This window comes from Coregonus lavaretus (assembly GCF_964263955.1).
Source record: "Coregonus lavaretus genome assembly, chromosome: 36".
In the NCBI taxonomy this organism is placed as follows: domain Eukaryota; kingdom Metazoa; phylum Chordata; class Actinopteri; order Salmoniformes; family Salmonidae; genus Coregonus; species Coregonus lavaretus.
Window position 1 is genome coordinate 18,750,186 of NC_140023.1, and position 20,791 is coordinate 18,770,976.

Sequence of the window (20,791 nt, forward strand, 5' to 3'; positions counted from 1 at the left end):
CACCTCAGAGATTACCTCAGCATTACAGCTTCATGAGTGTAATTGGCTCTTAATCCAATATATATGTTAATTAGAGTTGTAGCACCCCTTTTAATTGACCTAGCTGGCTAATTTAGATGAACACTCGTTAAAATGCACATTGTAAACAGTGTCCATGTTTACCGCAACAGTCCCACTGTTGCCACCATGGAGACCAGATACCATGGTGGCAAATGCAACCATGTTTAACAACTACATTTACACTATACAATATATGAAGGATCTGACTTATGCAACAGAGAGGATAGAGGGCCAACGAGGGTCAACAAGTTGTTACACAACTGAATGTCCAAACAGCAACAAGAGTCTGTTTGATTATGTAAGGTTCAAACACCATGCCCTGGCTGTCTCTCCTTTGTCTCCGGCTAACACAATGAAGAGAGATGAGGAGGGTAAAATTAGACCACAGGTTATTCTGAGAATAGTCTGGGTTGGGCGGGGAAAAGTATTTCCTGGTTGGACAGGACATGACTGAGGGTCACAGGGAAAGAGGTGTGTGTGTGGGTGTGTGTGTTTGCTTGTGTGTGTGTGGTTATGCCTTGAAATTACAGATTTTGTTTAACCTATCACAACAACCCTGAACTATTGCATGTGTTTGCATATGTACATGATATGTACAGTGCATTCGGAAAGTATTCAGACCCCTTTACATTTTCCACATTTTGTTACATTACAGCCTTATTGTAAAATTGATTAAATTGTTGTTTTTCCTCATCAATCTACACACAATACCCCATAATGACAAAGCGAAAACAGTTTTTTTGAAATGTTGCACATTTATTAAAAATAAAAAACAGAAATACCTTATTTACATAAGTATTCATTTGATTGGACATGATTTGGAAAGGCACACACCTGTATATAGAAGGTCCCACAGTTGACAGTGCATGTAATCCATTTTAGAATAAGGCTGTAACGTAACAAAATGTGGAAAAAGGGAAGGGGTCTGAATACTTTCAGAATGTACTGTACATGGGTAGTGTGTACTTACTGACAGATGAGGACTAGCTAAGTATATTTGTCCACCTGTGTGTGTAGGCGTATTGTGTGTATGGTAACTAGCCACTGTGTGCTCTCTCACACACTTATTGGAAACTGGGTGAGAATTCAAAGTCATGGTTGGTCACAGGAAGTGAAGGGGAGGGGGGAAACTTAAGGAAGCGTTCAGCATCTCGCCTGATAATCTTTGAGAGTTCCCTGTGCTGCTCGGGGCGCGTGGAGCTTTCATGTTGATTGACTTTGGAAAAAAAGAGAGAGGGAGAGAGAGAGAGGGAGCAGAGTGGTGTCCCCAGTGCATGAGGTTACTGTGTGTGATCTCTGCATGTTAATAGGCTGCCCTGGTGGAATGCTTGGACACGACTGCATCACTGATGACTGGGAGATAGAATGAAGGACAGGCTAGTGTTGAGATGCTAACATGGTTTGATAAGGTTAATAGCACAATCAATTCATATCAATTCATCCGTTTTATGAATTGTACGTCATTAGCAAGTTGTGTGATCGCATATAAAGGCTTTCTTAAGTATACAGGAGACCTGTTGGAGTGTGTTTTTATATGAGTAGCTGTATAAACACAAGCCTGTAATATAATAAAGCTATTATGTATCTAACTTTGTCTAACATGGGTGTAGTGAATCCTATGGCATCTGTAATACTATCAGCATAGGTGTAAGATTGTGTAATTTTCAGTGGTAAGGATGGTTATTATGATAAGGTTGTTATTAAGGTTGGCTATCGTCTAAAATAGGACAGTATTAACATGCCCCTTTCCCTCTCATACCATGCTGCTAGGTCATTGAAATGGAACCTACTTCTCCTTGTCCCCAAGGTTAGAAAGATTTACACACAAGCCCAGTAAGGTTGGGGTTTTATGACTTCAGTGAATGACAATTTATGTTTTGGGTGAAGAGCAAGAGCAATGACACAAAAGGAGAGAGTGATCTACATTCACAGGTACATTAGGAATGGATGGTGCACAAAACTTTTCCTTGTTTCATTTAGTTATGCCTGCCAGCTACACAGCTAGAATCTGCACTAGCCAATTGGACACGCACACACAAACACGCACGCACACACACACGCACGCACGGACACACACACTCACAAACTCACACACACATGCACACCTACGATCAGAGGCATACAGTGCAGGCAAACACACTGGCTTACTTAAAGTTGAAGTCTGAAGTTTACATACACCTTAGCCAAATACATTTAAACTCAGTTTTTCACAATTCCTGATATTTAATCCTAGTAAAACATCCCTGTCTTAGGTCAGTTAGGATCACCACTTTATTTTAAGAATGTGAAATGTCAGAATAATAGTAGAGGGAATGATTTATTTAAGCTTTTATTTTATTTCATCACATTCCCAGTGGGTCAGAAGTTTACATACACTCAATTCGTATTCGGTAGCATTGCCTTTAAATTGTTTAACTTGGGTCAAACGTTTCGGGTAGCCTTCCACAAGCTTCCCACAATAAGTTGGGTGAATTTTGGCCCATTCCTCCTGACAGAGCTGGTGTAACTGAGTCAGGTTTGTAGGCCTCCTTGCTCGCACACGCTTTTTCAGTTCTGCCCACAAATGTTCTATAGGATTGAGGTCAGGGCTTTGTGATGGCCACTCCAATACCTTGAGTTTGTTGTCCTTAAGCCATTTGCCACAACTTTGGAAGTATGCTTGGGGTCATTGTCCATTTGGAAGACCCATTTGCGACCAAGCTTTAACTTCCTGACTGATGTCTTGAGATGTTGCTTCAATATATCCACATTATTTTCCTTCCTCATGATGCCATCTATTTTGTGAAGTGCACCAGTCCCTCCTGCAGCAAAGCACCCCCACAGCATGATGCTGCCACCCCCGTGCTTCACGGTTGGGATGGTGTTCTTCGGCTTGCAAGCCACCCCCTTTTTCCTCCAAACATAACAATGGTCATTATGGACAAACAGTTCTATTTTTGTTTTATCAGACCCGAGGACATTTCTCCAAAAAGTACGATCTTTGTCCCCATGTGCAGTTGCAAACCGTAGTCTGGCTTTTTTATGGCGGTTTTGGAGCAGTGGCTTCTTCCTTGCTGAGCAGCTTTTCAGGTTATGTCGATATACGACTTGTTTTACTGTGGATATAGATACTTTTGTACCTGTTTCCTCCAGCATCTTCACAAGGTCCTTTGCTGTTGTTCTGGGATTGATTTGCACTTTTCGCACCAATATACGTTCATCTCTAGGAGACAGAACGCGTCTCCTTCCTGAGCGGTATGATGGCTGCATGGTCCCATGGTGTTTATACTTGCGTACTATTGTTGGTACAGATGAACGTGGTACCTTCAGGCGTTTGGAAATTGCTCCCGAGGATGAACCAGACTTGTGGAGGTCTACAATTATTTTTCGGAGGTCTTGGCTGATTTCTTTTGATTTTCGCATGATGTCGATCAAAGAGGCACTGAGTTTGAAGGTAGGCCTTGAAATACATCAACAGGTACACCTCCAATTGACTCAAATTATGTCAATTAGCCTATCAGAAGCTTCTAAAGCCATGACATCATTTTCTGGAATTTTCCAAGCTGTTTAAAGGCACAGTCAACTTAGTGTATGTAAACTTCTGACCCACTGGAATTGTGACACAGTGAATTATAAGTGAAATAATCTGTCTGTAAACAATTGTTGGAAAAATTACTTGTGTCATGCACAAAGTAGATGTCCTAAACTACTTGCCAAAACTATAGTTTGTTAACAAGAAATTTGTGGAGTGGTTGAAAAACGAGTTTTAATGACTCCAACCTAAGTGTATGTAAACTTCCGACTTCAACTGTATATAGTGTGTTTAGACAGTATGGACAGTATATGCATAGAAAGGTATTTACAGCAGTAGTTATATAGGATGAGCTATGACTAAAATACATTATATACATATAAAGTTGGTAAAACAGTATGTAAACATTATTAAAGTGACCAGTGTTCAATGACTCTATGTAGGGCAGCAGTCTCTAATGTGCAGGAAAGGTACCGGGCAGAGGCTGGCTAGTGGTGACTATTTAACAGTCTGATGGCCTTGAGATAGAAGCTGTTTTTCAGGCTCTCGGTCCCAGCTTTGATGCACCTGTGCTGTCCCCGCCTTCTAGATGGTAGCGGGGTGAACAGGTCGTGGCTCGGGTGGCTGAGGTCCTTGATGATCATCTTGGCCTTCATGTGATCACCAGTGCTGTATATGTCCTGGGGGGCAGGCAGTGTGCCACCGGTGTTGCGTTGCTCTGACCGCACCACCCTCGAGAGAGCCCTGCGGTTGCGGGGGCAGTACAGTTGCCGTACCAGGCGGTGATACAGCCCGATAGAATGCTCTTGATGGTGTATCTGTAGAAGTTTGTGAGGGTCTTAGGGGCCAAGATGCTGTTGCGTCTTCTTCAACACGCTGTAAGTGTGGAGGGACAATTTCAGATCCTCAGTGATGTGCACGCAGAAGAACTTGAAGCTTTTAAACCTCTCCACTGCGGCCCTGTCGATGTGGATGGGGGCGTGCTCTTTCTGCTGTCTCCTATAGTCCACGATCAGCTCCTTCATTTTGTTGACATTGAGGGAAAGGTTATTTTCGTGTCACCACTCCACCTGGGCTGTCATCATTGTTGGTAATCAGGCCTACCACTGTTGTGTCGTCAGAAAACTTGTTGATTGAGTTGGAGACATGCGTATCCACGTAGTCATGGGTGAACAGGAGGGGCCTGAGCACGCACCCCTGCGGGGCCCCCGTGTTGAGGATCAGCGTGGACGGAGGTGTTGTTAATGACCTTCACCACCTGGGGTCAGCCCGTCAAGAAGTCTAGGACCTAGTTGCACAGGGAAGGGTTCAGACACAGGGCCCTGATCTTAGTGATGAGCTTGGAGGGCACTATGGTGTTGAAGGCTGAGCTGTAGTCGATGAACAGCATTCTCACATATGTATTCCACTTGTCCAGGTGGGATAGGGCAACGTGCAGTGCAATGGCGATTGCATCGTCCATGGAACTGTTAGGGCATTATGCAAATTGTAGTGAGTCTAGGGTGTCAGGTAAGGTGGAGGTTATATGATACTTAACTAGCCTCTGAAAGCCCTTCATGATGAGAGAAGTGAGTTCTACTGGGCGATAGTCTTTTAGTTCAGTTACCGTCGCTTTCTTGGGTACAGGAACAATGATTGACATCTTGAAGAAGGTGGGGACAAGAGACTGGGATAGGGAGGTTCGCGCTTTCAGTTTTGTGCAAATACTGCCATTGATCCAGGGTTTTTGGTTTGGATAAGTTCTAATCGTCACAGTAGGAAAAACATATTATATGCACGTCCTGATGAACCCAGTCACTGAGTCAGTGTATTCTATTCCACCCGGAACCTTTCCCAGTCTGCGTGATAAAAACAGTCTTGAAGCATAGATTCTGATTGTTCAGACCAACGTTGAACAGTCCTTACCACAGGTGCTTCCTGTTTAAGTGTCTGACTATAGACGGGGAGGAGCAGGATGGAGGCGTGATCTGATTTGCCGAAGGGAGGGCAGGGGAGGGAGGGCCTTGTAGCTATCCCAGAAGGGAGAGTAACAATGGTCAAGCGTGTTTTCTCCACGTGTAGCACAAGAGATGTTTTGGTAGAATTTCGGGAGCGTTTTCCTCAGATTTCCTTTATTAAAGTCCCCAGCTACAATAAATGCGGCCTCAAGATATGCGGTTTCCAGTTTGCACAAAGTCCAGTGTAATTCTTTGAGAGCTGTCGCGGTGTCGGCTTGCAGGAGAATATACACGGCAGTGACAATAGCCAAAGAAAATTATCTTGGGAGGTAATGTGGTCAGGCATTTGATGGTGAGCTGTGGCGGTCAGTGCTGTTGATGAGGGAGGACACTTATTTTTTTCATGAGCATGGCCTTATTTCTATTACAGCATGTTGGATGACTGTCATTCATATTCCATTCACCCAGTTCAATGTAACATCGATAGGTTTAGGCTACTACATCATACTCTAATTTTCCCTATACCCATCATGAGGTTGCTACAACCTAGCCTATGAATGAAAGTTTACAAAGTAGGTGCACACAGGTCAAGATAAATATTTGAGATGACAGACAGTGAGACATGGACAGGCAGTGACACATTCAATACCGCCTTGCACACTTTTGCCTTTCTAAGGTGTAATCATTAGTCTAACAGTTGCAAACGAGAGTTTCTATTGGACAAATTCAGGTATTTTTATCCCCGTTTCGGTTGCTTCCGTTTAAGAAATGTTTTTCAACAGAATCGGCGGAATGAATACACCCCTGATCATAGCAGCCATGTTGTATTCATTCTAGCCTCTATGCACTCTCCTCCTCTCACCCTTTCCCTTCGTTTGTGGACTTCAATGAACAACACATCAGCTGTATGTGACCAGGCGAAAAAACCTTTCCAAGCCAAACCATATCATAACCGCTACACACAGCCTACATCGTTGTCACCATATTAGCTAAAGTAACGTCCTAGTCAACATAGCTAATAGAACTAATGCGTTAGTAAACCCGCTACAATCATGCAGTAACGTTACAGTGGATATTCAGTAAGCAGTTACAGCGGCGGGCCCCGGTGGCAATAAATGAATAAAACCAAAAGCTTACCTTGACTTGGAAGAGTTCCAGTGTTGTGTTGGATAGTCATAGCCAGCTAGCTAACATAGCATCCCTCTGTTTGAGCCGGGTGTTTGAGTAACTAAACTAGCCAGCTGCATTTGCTAGCTAAGTAAGTGAAATGACAAACTCTCTCTCTCTCTCTCTCTCTCTCTCTCTCTCTCTCTCTCTCTCTCTCTCTCTCTCTCTCTCTCTCTCTCTCTCTCTCTCTCTCTCTCTCTCTCTCTCTCTCTCTCTCTCTCTCTCTCTCTCTCTCTCTCTCTCTCTTGCTTCTCCTTCATTTTTGAAGAAATTCATTTGTTGAAAACTGTTAAACTATTGTCTTTCTCTCTCTTTGAGTCAACTTTATGCACTGTAGTGCTAGCTAGCTGTAGCTTATGCTTTCAGTACTAGATTCATTCTCTGATCATTTGATTGGGTGGACAACATGTCAGTTCATGCTGCAAGAGCTCTGATAGGTTGGAGGACGTCCTCCGGAAGTTGTCATAATTACTGTGTAAGTCTATGGAAGTGGGTGAGAACGACGAGCCTCCTTGGTTTTGTATTGAAGTCAATGTACCAAGAGGAGGACGGAAGCTAGCTGTCCTCCGGCTACACCATGGTGCTACCCTACAGAGTGCTGTTGAGGCTACTGTAGACCTTCATTGCAAAACAGTGTGTTTTAATAAATTATTTGGTGACGTGAATATATTTAGTATTGTTTTTCAATGTTTTACCATTTTTATTTTTATGAAATTCACTGAAGGGATGGTCCTTCCCTTCCTCCTCTGAGGAGCCTCCACTGATGGTGAGGTATTCCAGATCGGGAGAACAAAAGGACTTGTTCCTGTACGTAACCTTAATCACACCATGAGTTGTTAATCATGAAACATACCACTCCACCTTTGTTTTTCTCAGAGAGTTCATTCATCCTGACCACACGATGAACGGAGAACCCCGCTGGCTGTATGGAATGGGACAATATATCTGGAAAGAGAGCCATGATTCCGTAAAACAGAGTATGTTATAATCCCTTATGTCTCTCTGAAAGGAGATCCTCACCCTGAGCTCATCTACTTTTATGTCCAGGAACATTAGCGAGTAATACATGTATACTTGGAAGCGGTGGATGGTTTGCTTGCCGCCTGAGCCTGACTGCAACCCCACCTCTCCTCCCTCTCCTTCGGTGTCAACGTTTTGGTGTAGCACATGGGATGAATGGGGTTACCTCGGGAAGTCTAAACAAAGGATTCAGGTCAGAGAAGTCACATTTCTGGTCAAATTTTTGGTGAGTAACCGCCGATCTAATGTCCAAAAGTTGTAAGAAATAATACTAGAAACGTTCTGAGCAAATAATAAAATAAGAATAAAAGAATTAAGCAAAATACTAAAAAGTTGGCTAGAAAATAGAAACAGGGCGACCGAGTCAGTTGGTGCCATCTTGTCAAGTCTTTGAAAATTACGGACATTTCACAAACGCAAACAGTCTCCCTTTAAACTCAGTTGAGTGTTTGGAGTGGCACAGTGGATTGTTTACCCATTAAGATGGCACACACTGAGGTTCACATGCCAGTTAAACGACGGGCATGGCGGGCATCATCCTGCCGCGGTGCCCCAGCACCCTTATCTCCCTGTAGAAGACACCACTCAGCCTTCACAACACGCTAAAAGACCGCCACAGCGATGTCACTTCCTCCCCAATCTGTCTGTCTGTCTGTCTCTACATGTCTTAAAATCTTCCAATTGAGGCTGTCTGTCTACCTTTTCAAAAACTGATTTGAGGAGATTTGCGTGTTAAAAATGCATGTCCTTGTCCATTATTCATCTTAAAGGCTGCATTCTAATTGGTGGTCTGGCGGAGGACTGGAATTGCTATCCGCTCTCAAAAAAGGACCTAATCTTTATCCTTTTCAGAGCAAAACAGTCTGGATTGTAATAGTGAAGAAATGTGTTGATATAGAGACTGTTGTGAGAACAGTGTTGGGATTACCTATTGTAATGGTGATATTAAATGTATGTAGTTCTGTCCTTGAGCTGTTCTTGTCTATTCATGTTCTGTATTATGTCATGTTTCATGTTTTGTGTGGACCCCAGGAAGAGTAGCTGCTGCTTTTGCAACAGCTAATGGGGATCCTAATAAAATACCAAATATCAAATGACTGTGTCTGTTATGTATTCTAAGGATTAATGGATCATGATGAACTTTCTTTGAGTGTATCTCAGAGACATTGAGTTTGGTATGAGAGCTTTTAGGCAACAGTGAAAGGCTTCTGTGCATAGGGTAATTTTGAATTGTTTTGCAAATAACACTCTTATTTCTGCTATTGATCAAGCGCTTGAAAAAGAGTCTGCTAAATGACTAAAATGTCATATGGATAGATCTCTAACAAAATACATTGAAGTCAAATAATTCACTCTTAATTTATTTGTGGAACATTTTTGAGTGCTGTTGTATGATCCATTCCATTTCAGTCTCGCAAAGTTCAACAAACACATCAGTCTTCATTTCTCACACATACAAAAGTACATTGTTGACATTTTACAAAGGTCTGTAATAGCATTGAAGTCAAGTGTTCCATTACACAGTAACCGCCCTGTATGTGAGAAATTAGACGTTTTCTTGACAGAAGGTACATGTACAGAACAGGCCTTTATTTCAGAGGTGACATTACAATTCACACATGCCCCAGGGTAGCAGTCAGGCAGCTGGTGAAATACTATATCTAAGCAAAACAGCACTGCAGCACTAGATTCATTTCTCTGTCTGTCGACTCTCAAAACACTCTTTTTTTTACAGGCCTAATCACTCACTACCGTAGGGGAGGGGGTGTGGGACGAAAAGGAGGGGGGAGAAATAGGTGATAGGGTGACGATAGAGATCGACAGCTTGTTTCCCAGAGCTTGGGGGGTCCTTGCCTGCCCATCGCTGTCTGAAAACAGGGGCAGTCAGGGAGGAATTCAAGCCTCTCTTTTTACAGTCACATGGCTCAGGCTCTTTTGAAGGCCCGGGACGAGAGCCATTCAACAGGTTGCCACGGAGACACATTTTCTACCCCCTTTCACCCCATTCCCCCATTTTGTTCTGCCAGATACCCAATGTAAAGGAGGGGAGGAGAGAGGAAGAGAGAGGGAGCCATTGGGTGCGAGGACAGGGAGGGTCATGTACTGAATTGATTCAGTGAGAAATACTTAACTCTCCAAAATGATTTAACAGAGAGGGAAAGAGAGGGGGAGAGAATGTGTTATTGTCTTTGTGTTTGAGAGAGCATGAGAGAGAGAGAGACAGAGAGAGAGAGAGAGAGAGAGAGGGAGACAGAGAGAAATGGGGAGAGATGAACTCTGAAGCCCAGAGCGGGGCAGGGAAGGGGACTGGAGAGCCCCACAGAGAGCATTATCCAGCCCCGAAGGAGCAGAAAGCCCAGCTCAAGATTTCCACACTCCAGTTGTAAACAAAGGCTCTTTTGATGGTCTTTCTGCCTCAAAGACCTGGATGACTACTCAATCATGTGACCAGAGAAGAGGTCCCTGCTGTTCACACATACAAGAACCAGAGCCACATACGGAGACACACAATTACCAACGCACACACACACACACACACACACACACACACACACACACACACACACACACACACTCTCACAACTTCACATTGCTGCAGATCAGTCACATGCATAAGCTGACATGAATCAGAATCATACACCTCTACATGTATCCATGAAGGCATACACTACTGGTCAAAATATTTAGAACACCTACTTATTCAAGGCTTTTTCTTTATTTTTTACTATTTTCTACATTGTAGAATAATAGTGAAGACATCAAAACTATGAAATAACACATATGGAATCATGTAGTAACCAAAAAAGTGTTAAAACAAATAAAAATATATTTTATATTTGAGATTCTTAAAATTGGCACTATCTCAACCAGCTTCATGAGGTAGTCACCTGGAATGCATTTCAATTAACAGGTGTGCCTTGTTAAAAGTTAATTTGTGGAATTTCTTTACTTCTTAATGCATTTGAGCCAATCAGTTGTGTTGTTACAAGGTAGTGGGGGTAAAAGACCAAGTCCATATTATGGCAAGAATAGCTCAAATAAGCAAAGAGAAACGACAGTCCATCATTACTTTAAGACATGAAGGTCAGTCAATACGGAACATTTCAACAACTTTGAATGTTTCTTCAAGTGCAGTCGCAAACACCATCAAGCACTATGATGAAACTGGCTCTCATGAGGATCGCCACAGGCATGGAAGACCCAGAGTTAGCTCTGCTGCAGAGGATAAGTTCATTAGAGTTACCAGCCTCAGAAATTGCAGGCCAAATAAATGCTTCACAGAGTTCAAGTAACAGACACATCTCAACATCAACTGTTCAGAGGAGACTGTGTGAATCAGGCGTTCAAGGAATTGCTGCAAAGAAACCACTACTAAAGGACACCAATATGAAGAAGAGACTAGCTTGGGCCAAGAAACACGAGCAATGGACCGGTGGAAATTTGTCCTTTGGTCTGGAGTCCAAATTTGAGATTTTTGGTTCCAACCGCCGTGTCTTTGTGAGACGCGGTGTGGGTGAACGGATGATCTTCGCATGTGTATTTCCCACCGTAAAGCACGGAGGAGGAGGTGTTATGGTGTGGGGGTGCTTTGCTGGTGACACTGTCTGTGATTTATTTAGAATTCAAGGCACACTTAACCAGCATGGCTACCACAGCATTCTGCAGCAATACGCCATCCCATCTGGTTTGGGCTTAGTGGGACTATCATTTGTTTTTCAACAGGACAATGACCCAACACACCTCCAGGCTGTTTAAGGGCTATTTGACCAAGAAGGAGAGTGATGGAGTGCTGCATCAGATGACCTGGCCTCCACAATCACCCGACCTCAACCCAATTGAGATGGTTTGGGATGAGTTGGACCGCAGAGTGAAGGAAAAGCAGCCAACAAGTGCTCAGCATATGTGGGAACTCCTTCAAGACTGTTGGAAAAGCATTCCAGGTGAAACTGGTTGAGAGAATGCCAAGAGTGTGCAAAGCTGTCATCAAGGCAAAGGGTGGCTATTTGAAAGATCTCAAATATAAAATATATTTTGATTTGTTTAACACTTTTTTGGTTACTACATGATTCCATATGTGTTATTTAATAGTTCTGATGTCTTGACTTTATTCTACGATGTAGAAAATAGTAAAAATAAAGAAAACCCTTGAGTGAGTAGGTGTTCTAAAACTTTGGACCAGTAGTGTACATGCATGCACGCACACACGCACGCACGGACACCAGCCAGCCACCCCACCTAAACACACACACCGACCAAGTCTCACGCACATCTGAACTCTATTCAGCTGGGCTGACCCTCCCTCAAGGGTCCTGGGTTGGGGCTCCGCATTCTCAGAAACAGTGAGCAGCAGAAAAACATGTCATGCAAGAGAGGCTCTATTGTGCTGCAAAGGGAACAGATGGGAACTCCCACAAACCAGTGGGTTTTTGTTCAGCCATTCTGCACTGCTCTCTCTTCTCATAATATGACAAGAGTACAAATACTGATGCTTCCCTCAGCTTCCCTCGCCTCTCTCACCTAACACATGGCTGATTCTTGTACACTGAATTGATTTTAATCAAGTTCCCAACCCCCTAAGGATGTGCGGGAATTGCAGAGGCATATCCAGCCCCTTTAAAGTATGCGAGCGAGAGTGTATTTGATCCTGTCTACAATGTGTCAGCTGTCTGTGACTAACCCCCATTGAACGGAACATGCTGGGAAATCCCTCCGCTGGAAACTTGCAGATGTAGACTCTAACTAAAATTCACAAGTGGCCCGGGCTTTGGACCAATGCACCTAGCCTCCTAGAATCTCAGGAGCACTCAAGGCCTTTTCAGACAAGAGAAAATGCGTGTATATATGTGTGTGTGTATGTGTGTGTGTGTGTATGTGTCTCTCTCTGTGTGTGTGTGTGTGTGTGTGTGTGTGTGTGTGCACATAATATTATAGTACCAGTTCAAGCTTTTAGTATCAGAGTGTAAAATGTTGAGACGACAGTTTATGGATAGATTGTGTGGAGTATGTGAGTTTGAGAATGAGCGTGACAGTGAGAGAGTGAGAAACAGAGAGCGAGTGAGACAGAGAAAGATGGAAATAAAAAAAAGCTGACAAAACCAAGAAATGGAGTGAACCACTCAGGGTTTCCCTCGAGACAGCAAGTGTTTAATAAAAACTGTCAATTGTAGATATTCGACCTCCGCTAGGAGCTAAGGAGGAGACTTGACTGACAGGCTGGGCTGGGCTGCAGGAGGTTTGAGTCCCAGAGGCAGTGTGTGTGTTTACTCAGGTTCGCCTCACTCAAACACTACACTGGCACAGCTGGCCAAGACTACGGGGTGGGATGAGGGGCACACACACTATCCTCCACCCCCCACCCCCCACCCCCCACCACCCCACAGACACACACCATTTTAATTCCACTTGATCTTTGGGCCCTGACAATTAGAGCCTGCCTCTATCTGTCAGAGTGGTGGGGGCCAGGAGCCATTGCGGGGCCCTGCTGATAGACAGGACTTTAATTAAAGCGCCGGCCGTTTAGGCTCTGAGTCTGCCTGCTACTGCTGCTACTACTGTTCACTGGGAGGCACAGGGAGAGACAGGCAGCAGAGAGAGCCTCCACTGCTGTCAGTGACAGCATTAAGCAGTCCTTTCAGGATTTTGCCATTCTGCAATCGCATTTTTTGTGTGCAAAATACAACAATTCCTTGCAAATTATGCGAGGGCTTGCAAAATTGGATGAATCACTGCACTATTACGGCATATAAACCAGTCAAATCACCACAATATTACTGCATAAAACTGTTAGACCACCCAAAAACAAAAAGAAGGTTCGTAATTTAAACCAACCACCGCACATTTACTGCATAAAATGGTTAAATCAAGCCACACGTCAACAAACTTTTCGCCCATCATAGATTTAATGATAAATGGGACAAAAATTATCGCAAATAGCCATGCAAACGATCCGAATTGCTGCAGCAAAATCAAAAACATGTGCCCACAACTTTCACAAAAAGAAAAATGTAAAATCCTGCAGGGACTGATTACGGCAGGTGGCAGAAGTTGGCAGAATTTGCTGTTGGCATGAGTGCTTTTGTCACGACTTCCGCCGAGGCTGCCTCCCCTCCTTGTTCGGGCAGGTTTCGGCGTTCGTCGTCACCGGCTTACTAGCTGCTGCCGATCCATTTATCATCACTCCACTAGTCTTGTCTAATTAATCACACACACCTGGTCCTTATCCCCAATTAGTTATTGTATAAGTGTTCCCTCTGCTTCCTTGTCTGTGTGGGTGATTGTTTGTTGTGAGCTGTGTGTAGCTTGGTTGAGCTACCCTTACCTTATTGTTGCCAGGGTAGATATTTCCCCTGTGCCTGAGTTTTGTTGTCGCATGCTTGTGCAACTGAATAAACGTTTTGGATGCGTATTACTCTCCTGCGCCTGACTCTATCACAGAATCACCCACCCGCTATGGAGTCAGCGGGAGAAGAGCGCATGCCTGGAGTCGTGGCACGGGTCCAGGAGCACTCCACGATGCTGGCCAGCTTGGGGGAAGTGACGGTTCGGGTTCTTCAGGTCGTCCAACACCTGGAGAGGAACAGACCCGATCTGTCGAGACCAGCTGGCCAACCGGATCCAGCCACCTACACCCCAGCACCCGGAGGGATCCAGATATCCCGACCACAGGCGTTTGATGGGACGGCAGCGCTGTGCCAGGGATTCCTCCTCCAATTGGAGCTTTACTTCGCCAGCATCAGGCCGGCACCATCGGAGCGGGAGAAGGTGTCCGTCCTCGTTTCCTGCCTCCGTGGGAAAGCCCTGGAGTGGGCCAACGCAGTGTCGAACGAAGGGGGAGCCACGTTGGAGGACTACAGGGAGTTCGCAGCGGTTTGTGGGGCCGTTCAAAGTCCTGAGGAGAGTCAACGAGGTCACATATAGGTTATTACTTCCCCCTGATTACCGTATTAACCCCTCGTTTCATGTGTCTCTCCTCAGGCCGGTGGTAGCTGGTCTGCTCCAGGAGTCTGAGGTGCGGGAGGTCCCTCCACCTCCTCTGGACATCGAGGGGGCCCCGGCGTTCCATTCCATCCTGGATTCGAGGCGTCGGGTGGGGGGCCTTCAGTACCTCGTGGAGTGGGAGGGGTACGGTCCGGAGGAACGGTGCTGCGTCCCGGTGAGGGGTATCCTCGATCCCTCCATGTTACGGGATTTCCACCGTCGCCATCCCGCTCGCCCTGCTCCGCGTCCTCCTGGCCGTCCCCGGGGTCGGCACGCTGCTAGAGCCGCGCGTCAAGGGGGGGGGGGGTACAATGATGTCTACTTTTTTCTTATCTCACGCATATACACACACACAGCCTAGTGCTGAAGAGGCACATCTTCCTATTTACTGTACTAGGAATTCACGCATGTGAGTCTTTGTGATACGCTGGTGTAGGGGAGGTTTAAGGGTTAAATGCATGGCTGTGATGGGGATGATTCACACGGTTAAGGTCAGTGTAAAGGTTAATACAAGCAGTGGACAGATAGAGGGGTCTGACAGGCTAACATCAGCTGACTGACTTACCACCACCTTCTTTGGCTGTTGGACAATCTTAAGACACAATGTCCCTATAAATCATATGTACTACTGAAGACACTTTATGAGTACATTTTAGATCTGAGTTTATTTTCTTCTTTGAGACAATCTCTTGCAGATGAGCAGGGGCGCAACTTTCATTGGGGACGGGGGGGACATGTCCCACCCAAAAAAAACCCACCCCCCCACATTCTGAAATTGCATTTTTGTCCCCCCCAGGTTTAACATTGGAATGTGATACAAAATGAGGCAACAGTGTGCTTTAGGACCATGTGGACGCCTCCGAGTGTCGGGTAGGCTGTTTGGAGTGTTTATCACTGACCACCTTCCGGAGACACTTGAAACCCTACCTCTTTAAGAAATACCTGGAATAGTATAAAAGTAATCCTTCTACCCCCCCCTCCCCACAAAAAATAAAATAAAAGTGGTTGTACCACTGGCTATCATGTTGAATGCACCAATTTGTAAGTCGCTCTGGATAAGAGCGTCTGCTATATGACGTAAATGGATAAAACCTTAAATAAAATAAAATGTCCCCCCACTTCTAAAACCAAAGTTGCGCCCCTGCAGATGTTGTAAGTCAGGGAGTTGCGCACACTCCTGCTAGAGTGCACGCACACATTTATACACACACATGATTATGTCCCCCTCATTTTGTATGGCTCAGTGGCAAACTGACGATTGCAGAGGGAGTAGTACTGCCAGACAGTCTGCATAGTCACACCGGGGACTGGTCTTACTCATGCTACGATGCCAGTGATGATAATTGCTTTTGGCACGGTTGCTGGTCACTGAATGCTGCAAGCACACAGGGACTGCTACTGATGATGATAATGTTCTCAGCGTAGAGATTTTATGTCTTTATGGTTCTTAGTAGGTGATGTGATTGTTATGTAGGTGATGTGATTGCAAGCTATTTGGAGCTAGATGTAGTTCATGAGTGTATGCATCAAGTATGCATCGTATGAAACTGAACCTGAAGGTTCTAAATGGGAACCACAACTGACAGCTCAACCGATTCATAATAGTGTACCATCAACCAGTGTGCTAATGTAATTCCATCAAATATGTAAATTGCTATGCACCATGGCAGGCATCTATCCTATATGCCTAGAGATAGAAAACTCCCAGCAACCTGTGTCACTCCACTGCCCAACTGACGGAGGAGTAGAACTGGCAGATAGAATGTCACCTGACGCGTTCAATCTGTATGTAAATTTCAGCAGGGATTAAGAAGCTCTTTAGGAGAGTTGGAGAGGAAAAGCTACTGGCTGTTATCTTTACGCAAACAGCGGGAAAAACACATCCCCTTCTTATTTTCTTTGTCTGCGACAAGCCCCTGGAGGCAAACACTGGTCCCGTTAATGGATTTTACCACAGGGTTGGAGAGTTCACTCCTTAACTCACACACGCTACCTCCAAGCCAGGGCCTATGCATAAGATCACACTGGCCCCACTGAGAGGAGGAGGGGTTAGGGGGAGAGGAGGATGGTGGGAGAGAGAAGATGCTAGAGGGGAGAGAGGGTTGAGGGGAGAGGAGGTGAGGAAGGGGGGAGAGGCTAGATGAGAGCGGAGAGGAGAGGTAGAGGGTAGAGGAGAAAGGGAGAGAGGAGATGGTAGAGGGTAGAGGGGAAGGCGATAGGGGAGACGGGAGAGGGAAGAAGAGAGAGATACTGTCATGTGGGTGGGTTTCGGAGCAGCGGGGACAACAGAGACTGTGGTTTTACAGTGGTTTTACCTTTAGGATGTTGGTATCTCTACTCTGATAGCCAGAACACTAATGTCTGTTGTGGTGGAAGCTTGAGGCCCGAGGGAGAGTGACATCCCTATTGGAGGTGGCCAGAGGGCTGTTGCTATGGCAGCCCAGTGAGGCGGAGCCCTAGCTTTATTTCTGCCGTACCAAGGCAAAGCAGCAGATATGCCTCATCACTTCACAGTCTTTTAAAACAGCTGTTTTCAAGCAACTAGACAATGAAAAAGTTTAAATAAATACTTTCCATTGTCCCTTTCCATTGTCACTTGAACAACATTCGCCATCAAACAAACTTCAATATTTTGCTTATCCTCATCAGCGCAACGCCTGGAACAGCTTGAAGGCTTTCTGTTCTTGAGAAAAAAACATCCTAAATGATGTGGTTTGAAAACTTTCATTGACAAGCAACAAAACCTACTATAAACACAAATGAAAACTCTCATTGCAGTACTAGTCCTATATCTACCACTAGCAGGGTGTGTATGACTGCTGTGGCCCTGTGATGGGCTGATGATCATGTCATCTCATTTCCTAATCTGTTCCTCATTAGCCAGTGAGTGAGTCATTCCCTCCCACATCAGCCCTGCTTCCAACTAACTAAAGTTGGTAACCTCTCCCTGTTCATTACAGCTCAGCTACGTACAGTAAATACAAAATCACACACACAAACACACACACACACACACCTTGCCTCCCATCCAGCTTCCTCAGATGCCTGACCTTACTATTCTTGTGTTCGTCATTAATTTATGAGTGGTAATTTGATCAATGAGGCCAGCTACACTGGTCATGCTCTCTGTGTTAGCAGCCTGTCAGGATATGTATATGACAGCTTTCATAACCCAGAGAGCACCTATGACCCCATAGGGCCCAGCCGGCCAATCACATGATCTTATGGAGGCCCTCCAATGTCACGTTCTCCCAAATGGACTCCTGACAGACACAGACAAGGAACCAATTTTTCACTTCCCAGAAACATAATTAACAGGTGGGTTGGGAGACTTGGGCCTGCTAAGCTCGGAGACATCATGCTAACTGTAGGCTACACATGAAAATCCAGCATGGTCATTCATCTATGGTGGGGTGTACTGTATCAATGAAGAACACATGTAATATGATACAAAGATTCCTCCATGAGTGAATACACAGGTTGACTCATTCACCCATCATCCTCGTTCAACACTATTTCATCATCATTCATTCCCTCTGCCAACGACACAGATTATGACTCAACCACACACATGTCCTGTAGGTTATTTCAATCTGTGCACACACACACATAACTAGAGACCATTGGTGGTGAATCTCATGTGCTATTTCAACCCTTAGTCATTTATTATTTGACCAAAAGGCAGTTTTTCTCCTTTAAGTCGCCATGCTTTAAGAAACTAAAATAGTCCCTCTTTGCTCTACTGAGGGTGAGGAAGCCTGAACAGCAGACTGAGATGATGACACCATCCTACAGGCTCCTTCCTAAACTTCCCCTTTCTAACTTTGATGAAAAGTCTCACTTCCTGTTCATCAAGTGACACCCAAGGAAATGAAAGGGAGAACATGTGGATCAGCAAAAACATCTCTCTCTCGCTCTCTCGCCTGCCCGCACGCAAGCCCTCGCGCATGCACGCACACACACACAAATTAACGTCTTTGGTATTGATTTCTCTATAAAAGAAAGCGCTGTATGTTTTTTTGAGGATATCAATATAGTCGTATAGCTTTAGTCACTGACATAAAACCTGACTACTTGAATGTGCAATCAGCAGTAATTGGTTTTAAAGGGCAATTGCTTTTGCGCTGATTCTAAAAATCTCAGCTCATTTGAATGAAATTCTAATATTAAGCTGTTGGCTAATACGTAATTTCACTGCAAGAGTGATGACCATTTTTGCATGCACACGCGCACGCACATTATGGCACATCATCTTGCACATGACTCTTTTAGCACAGAAATATGATCTAGAGTGAACTACAACCAATTAATTTTTACCACTTGATATTTGCTTCCTTAATATAATAATACACATGACATAAATTTCAGCTCTTTAAATAAACACATCTGATTGATGACATTTACGAGAGCTTTCTTCTGAGCCCTGCATCACGGGCCCTCGGCAACAGGAAGTGACACGGGGCTACTGACTCACCGCAGGCACCAGTAGTTTGTTGACCTCCTCCACGGCCCTCTTCAGCTTGATCTCAGCGCGGTTCTGTGCATCCTCCACCGTGATCAGGACATGCAGGTCCTCGTTGAGGTGCTCCCAGTTGGGCTTGCCTCGGTTCTGCTCCTCCTGAGTGTGAGGGGGGGGGAATAGAGGGGGGAATGGAGAGAATGGAGAAAAATAGTTCAAAACAAGTCGAGAGGCTGTACTTCATGGGCTGGTTTCCCAGACACAGATTAAGCCTAGTCCAGGACTAAAAGCATTCTCAATGGAGTAGAGCGTTTTAGTCTAGAAGCAGGCTTAATCTGTGTCTGGGAAATATACTGAACAAAAATATAAATGCAACATGTAAAGTGTTGGTCCCATGTTTCATGAGCTAAAATAAAAGATTCCAGAATTGTTCCATATGCACAAAATGCTTATTTCTCTCAAATGTTGTGCAAATATTTGTTTACATCCCTGTTAGTGAGCATTTCTCAATTTCTGCCAAGATAATCCATCCACCTGACAGGCGTGGCATATCAAGAAGCTGATTAAACAGCATGATCATTACACAGGTGCACCTTGTGCTGGGGACAATAAAAGGCCACTCTAAAATGTGCAGTTTTGTCACACAACAAAATGCCACAGATGTCTCAAGTTTTGAGGGAGCGTGCAATTGGCATGCTGACTGCAGAAATGTTTACCAGAGCTGTTGCCAGAGAATTGAATGTTAATTTCTCTACCATAAGCCGCCTCCAACGTTGTTTTAGAGAATTTGGTAGTACGTCCAACCGGCCTCACAACCGCAGACCACGTTTAACCACGCCAGCCCAGGACCTCCACATCCAGCTTCTTCACCTGCGGGATTGTCTGAGACCAGCCACCTGGACAGTTGATGAAACTGTGGGTTTGCACAACCAAAGAATTTCTGCACAAACTGTCAGAAACCGTCTCAGGGAGGCTCATCTGCGTGCGTGTCATCGTCACCAGGGTCTTGACCTGACTGCATTTCGGCTCGTAACCGACTTCAGTGGGCAAATGCTCACCTTCGATGACCACTGGCACGCTGGAGAAGTGTGCTCTTCACGGATGAATCCCGGTTTCAACTGTACTGGGCAGATGAACAGAGTGCCCCATGGTGGCGGTGGGGTTATCGTATGGGCAGGTATAAGCTACGGACAACGAACACAATTGCATTTTATCAATGGCAATTTTAATGCACAGAGATACCGTGACGAGCTCCGGAGGCCCATTGTTGTGCCATTCATCCGCTGCCATCACCTCATGTTTCAGCATGATAATGCACGGCCCCATATCGCAAGGATCTGTACACAATTCCTGGAAGCTGAAAATGTCCCAGTTCTTCCATGGCCTGCATATTCACCAGACATGTCACCCATTGAGCATATTTGGAATGCACTGGATTGACGTGTACAGAAGCGTGTTCCAGTTCCCACCAATATCCAGCAACTTCGCACAGCCCTTGAAGAGGAGTGGGACAACATTCCACAGGCCACAATCAACAGCCTGATCAACTCTATGCGAAGGAGATGTGTCGCGCTGCATGGGGCAAATAGTGGTCACACCAGATACTAACTGGTTTTCTGATCCATGCCCCTACTTTTTTTAGGTATCTGTGATCAACAG

General features: G+C 44.9%; 1 protein-coding gene across 3 annotated transcripts in view; it reads right to left on the reverse strand.

The window, feature by feature from the left end:
- LOC311110862 (KH domain-containing RNA-binding protein QKI-like) overlaps positions 1-20,791 on the reverse strand; it is a gene marked incomplete at both ends in the record, with an annotated part of 84,948 nt that overhangs the window by 12,469 nt on the left and 51,688 nt on the right. For all 3 annotated transcript variants that reach the window (XM_084153459.1, XM_084153458.1, XM_084153457.1), the window contains one exon: positions 19,148-19,291. In XM_084153459.1, the coding sequence (XP_084009585.1) occupies positions 19,148-19,291 (144 nt within the window). The remainder of the gene's footprint in view (positions 1-19,147; positions 19,292-20,791) is intronic.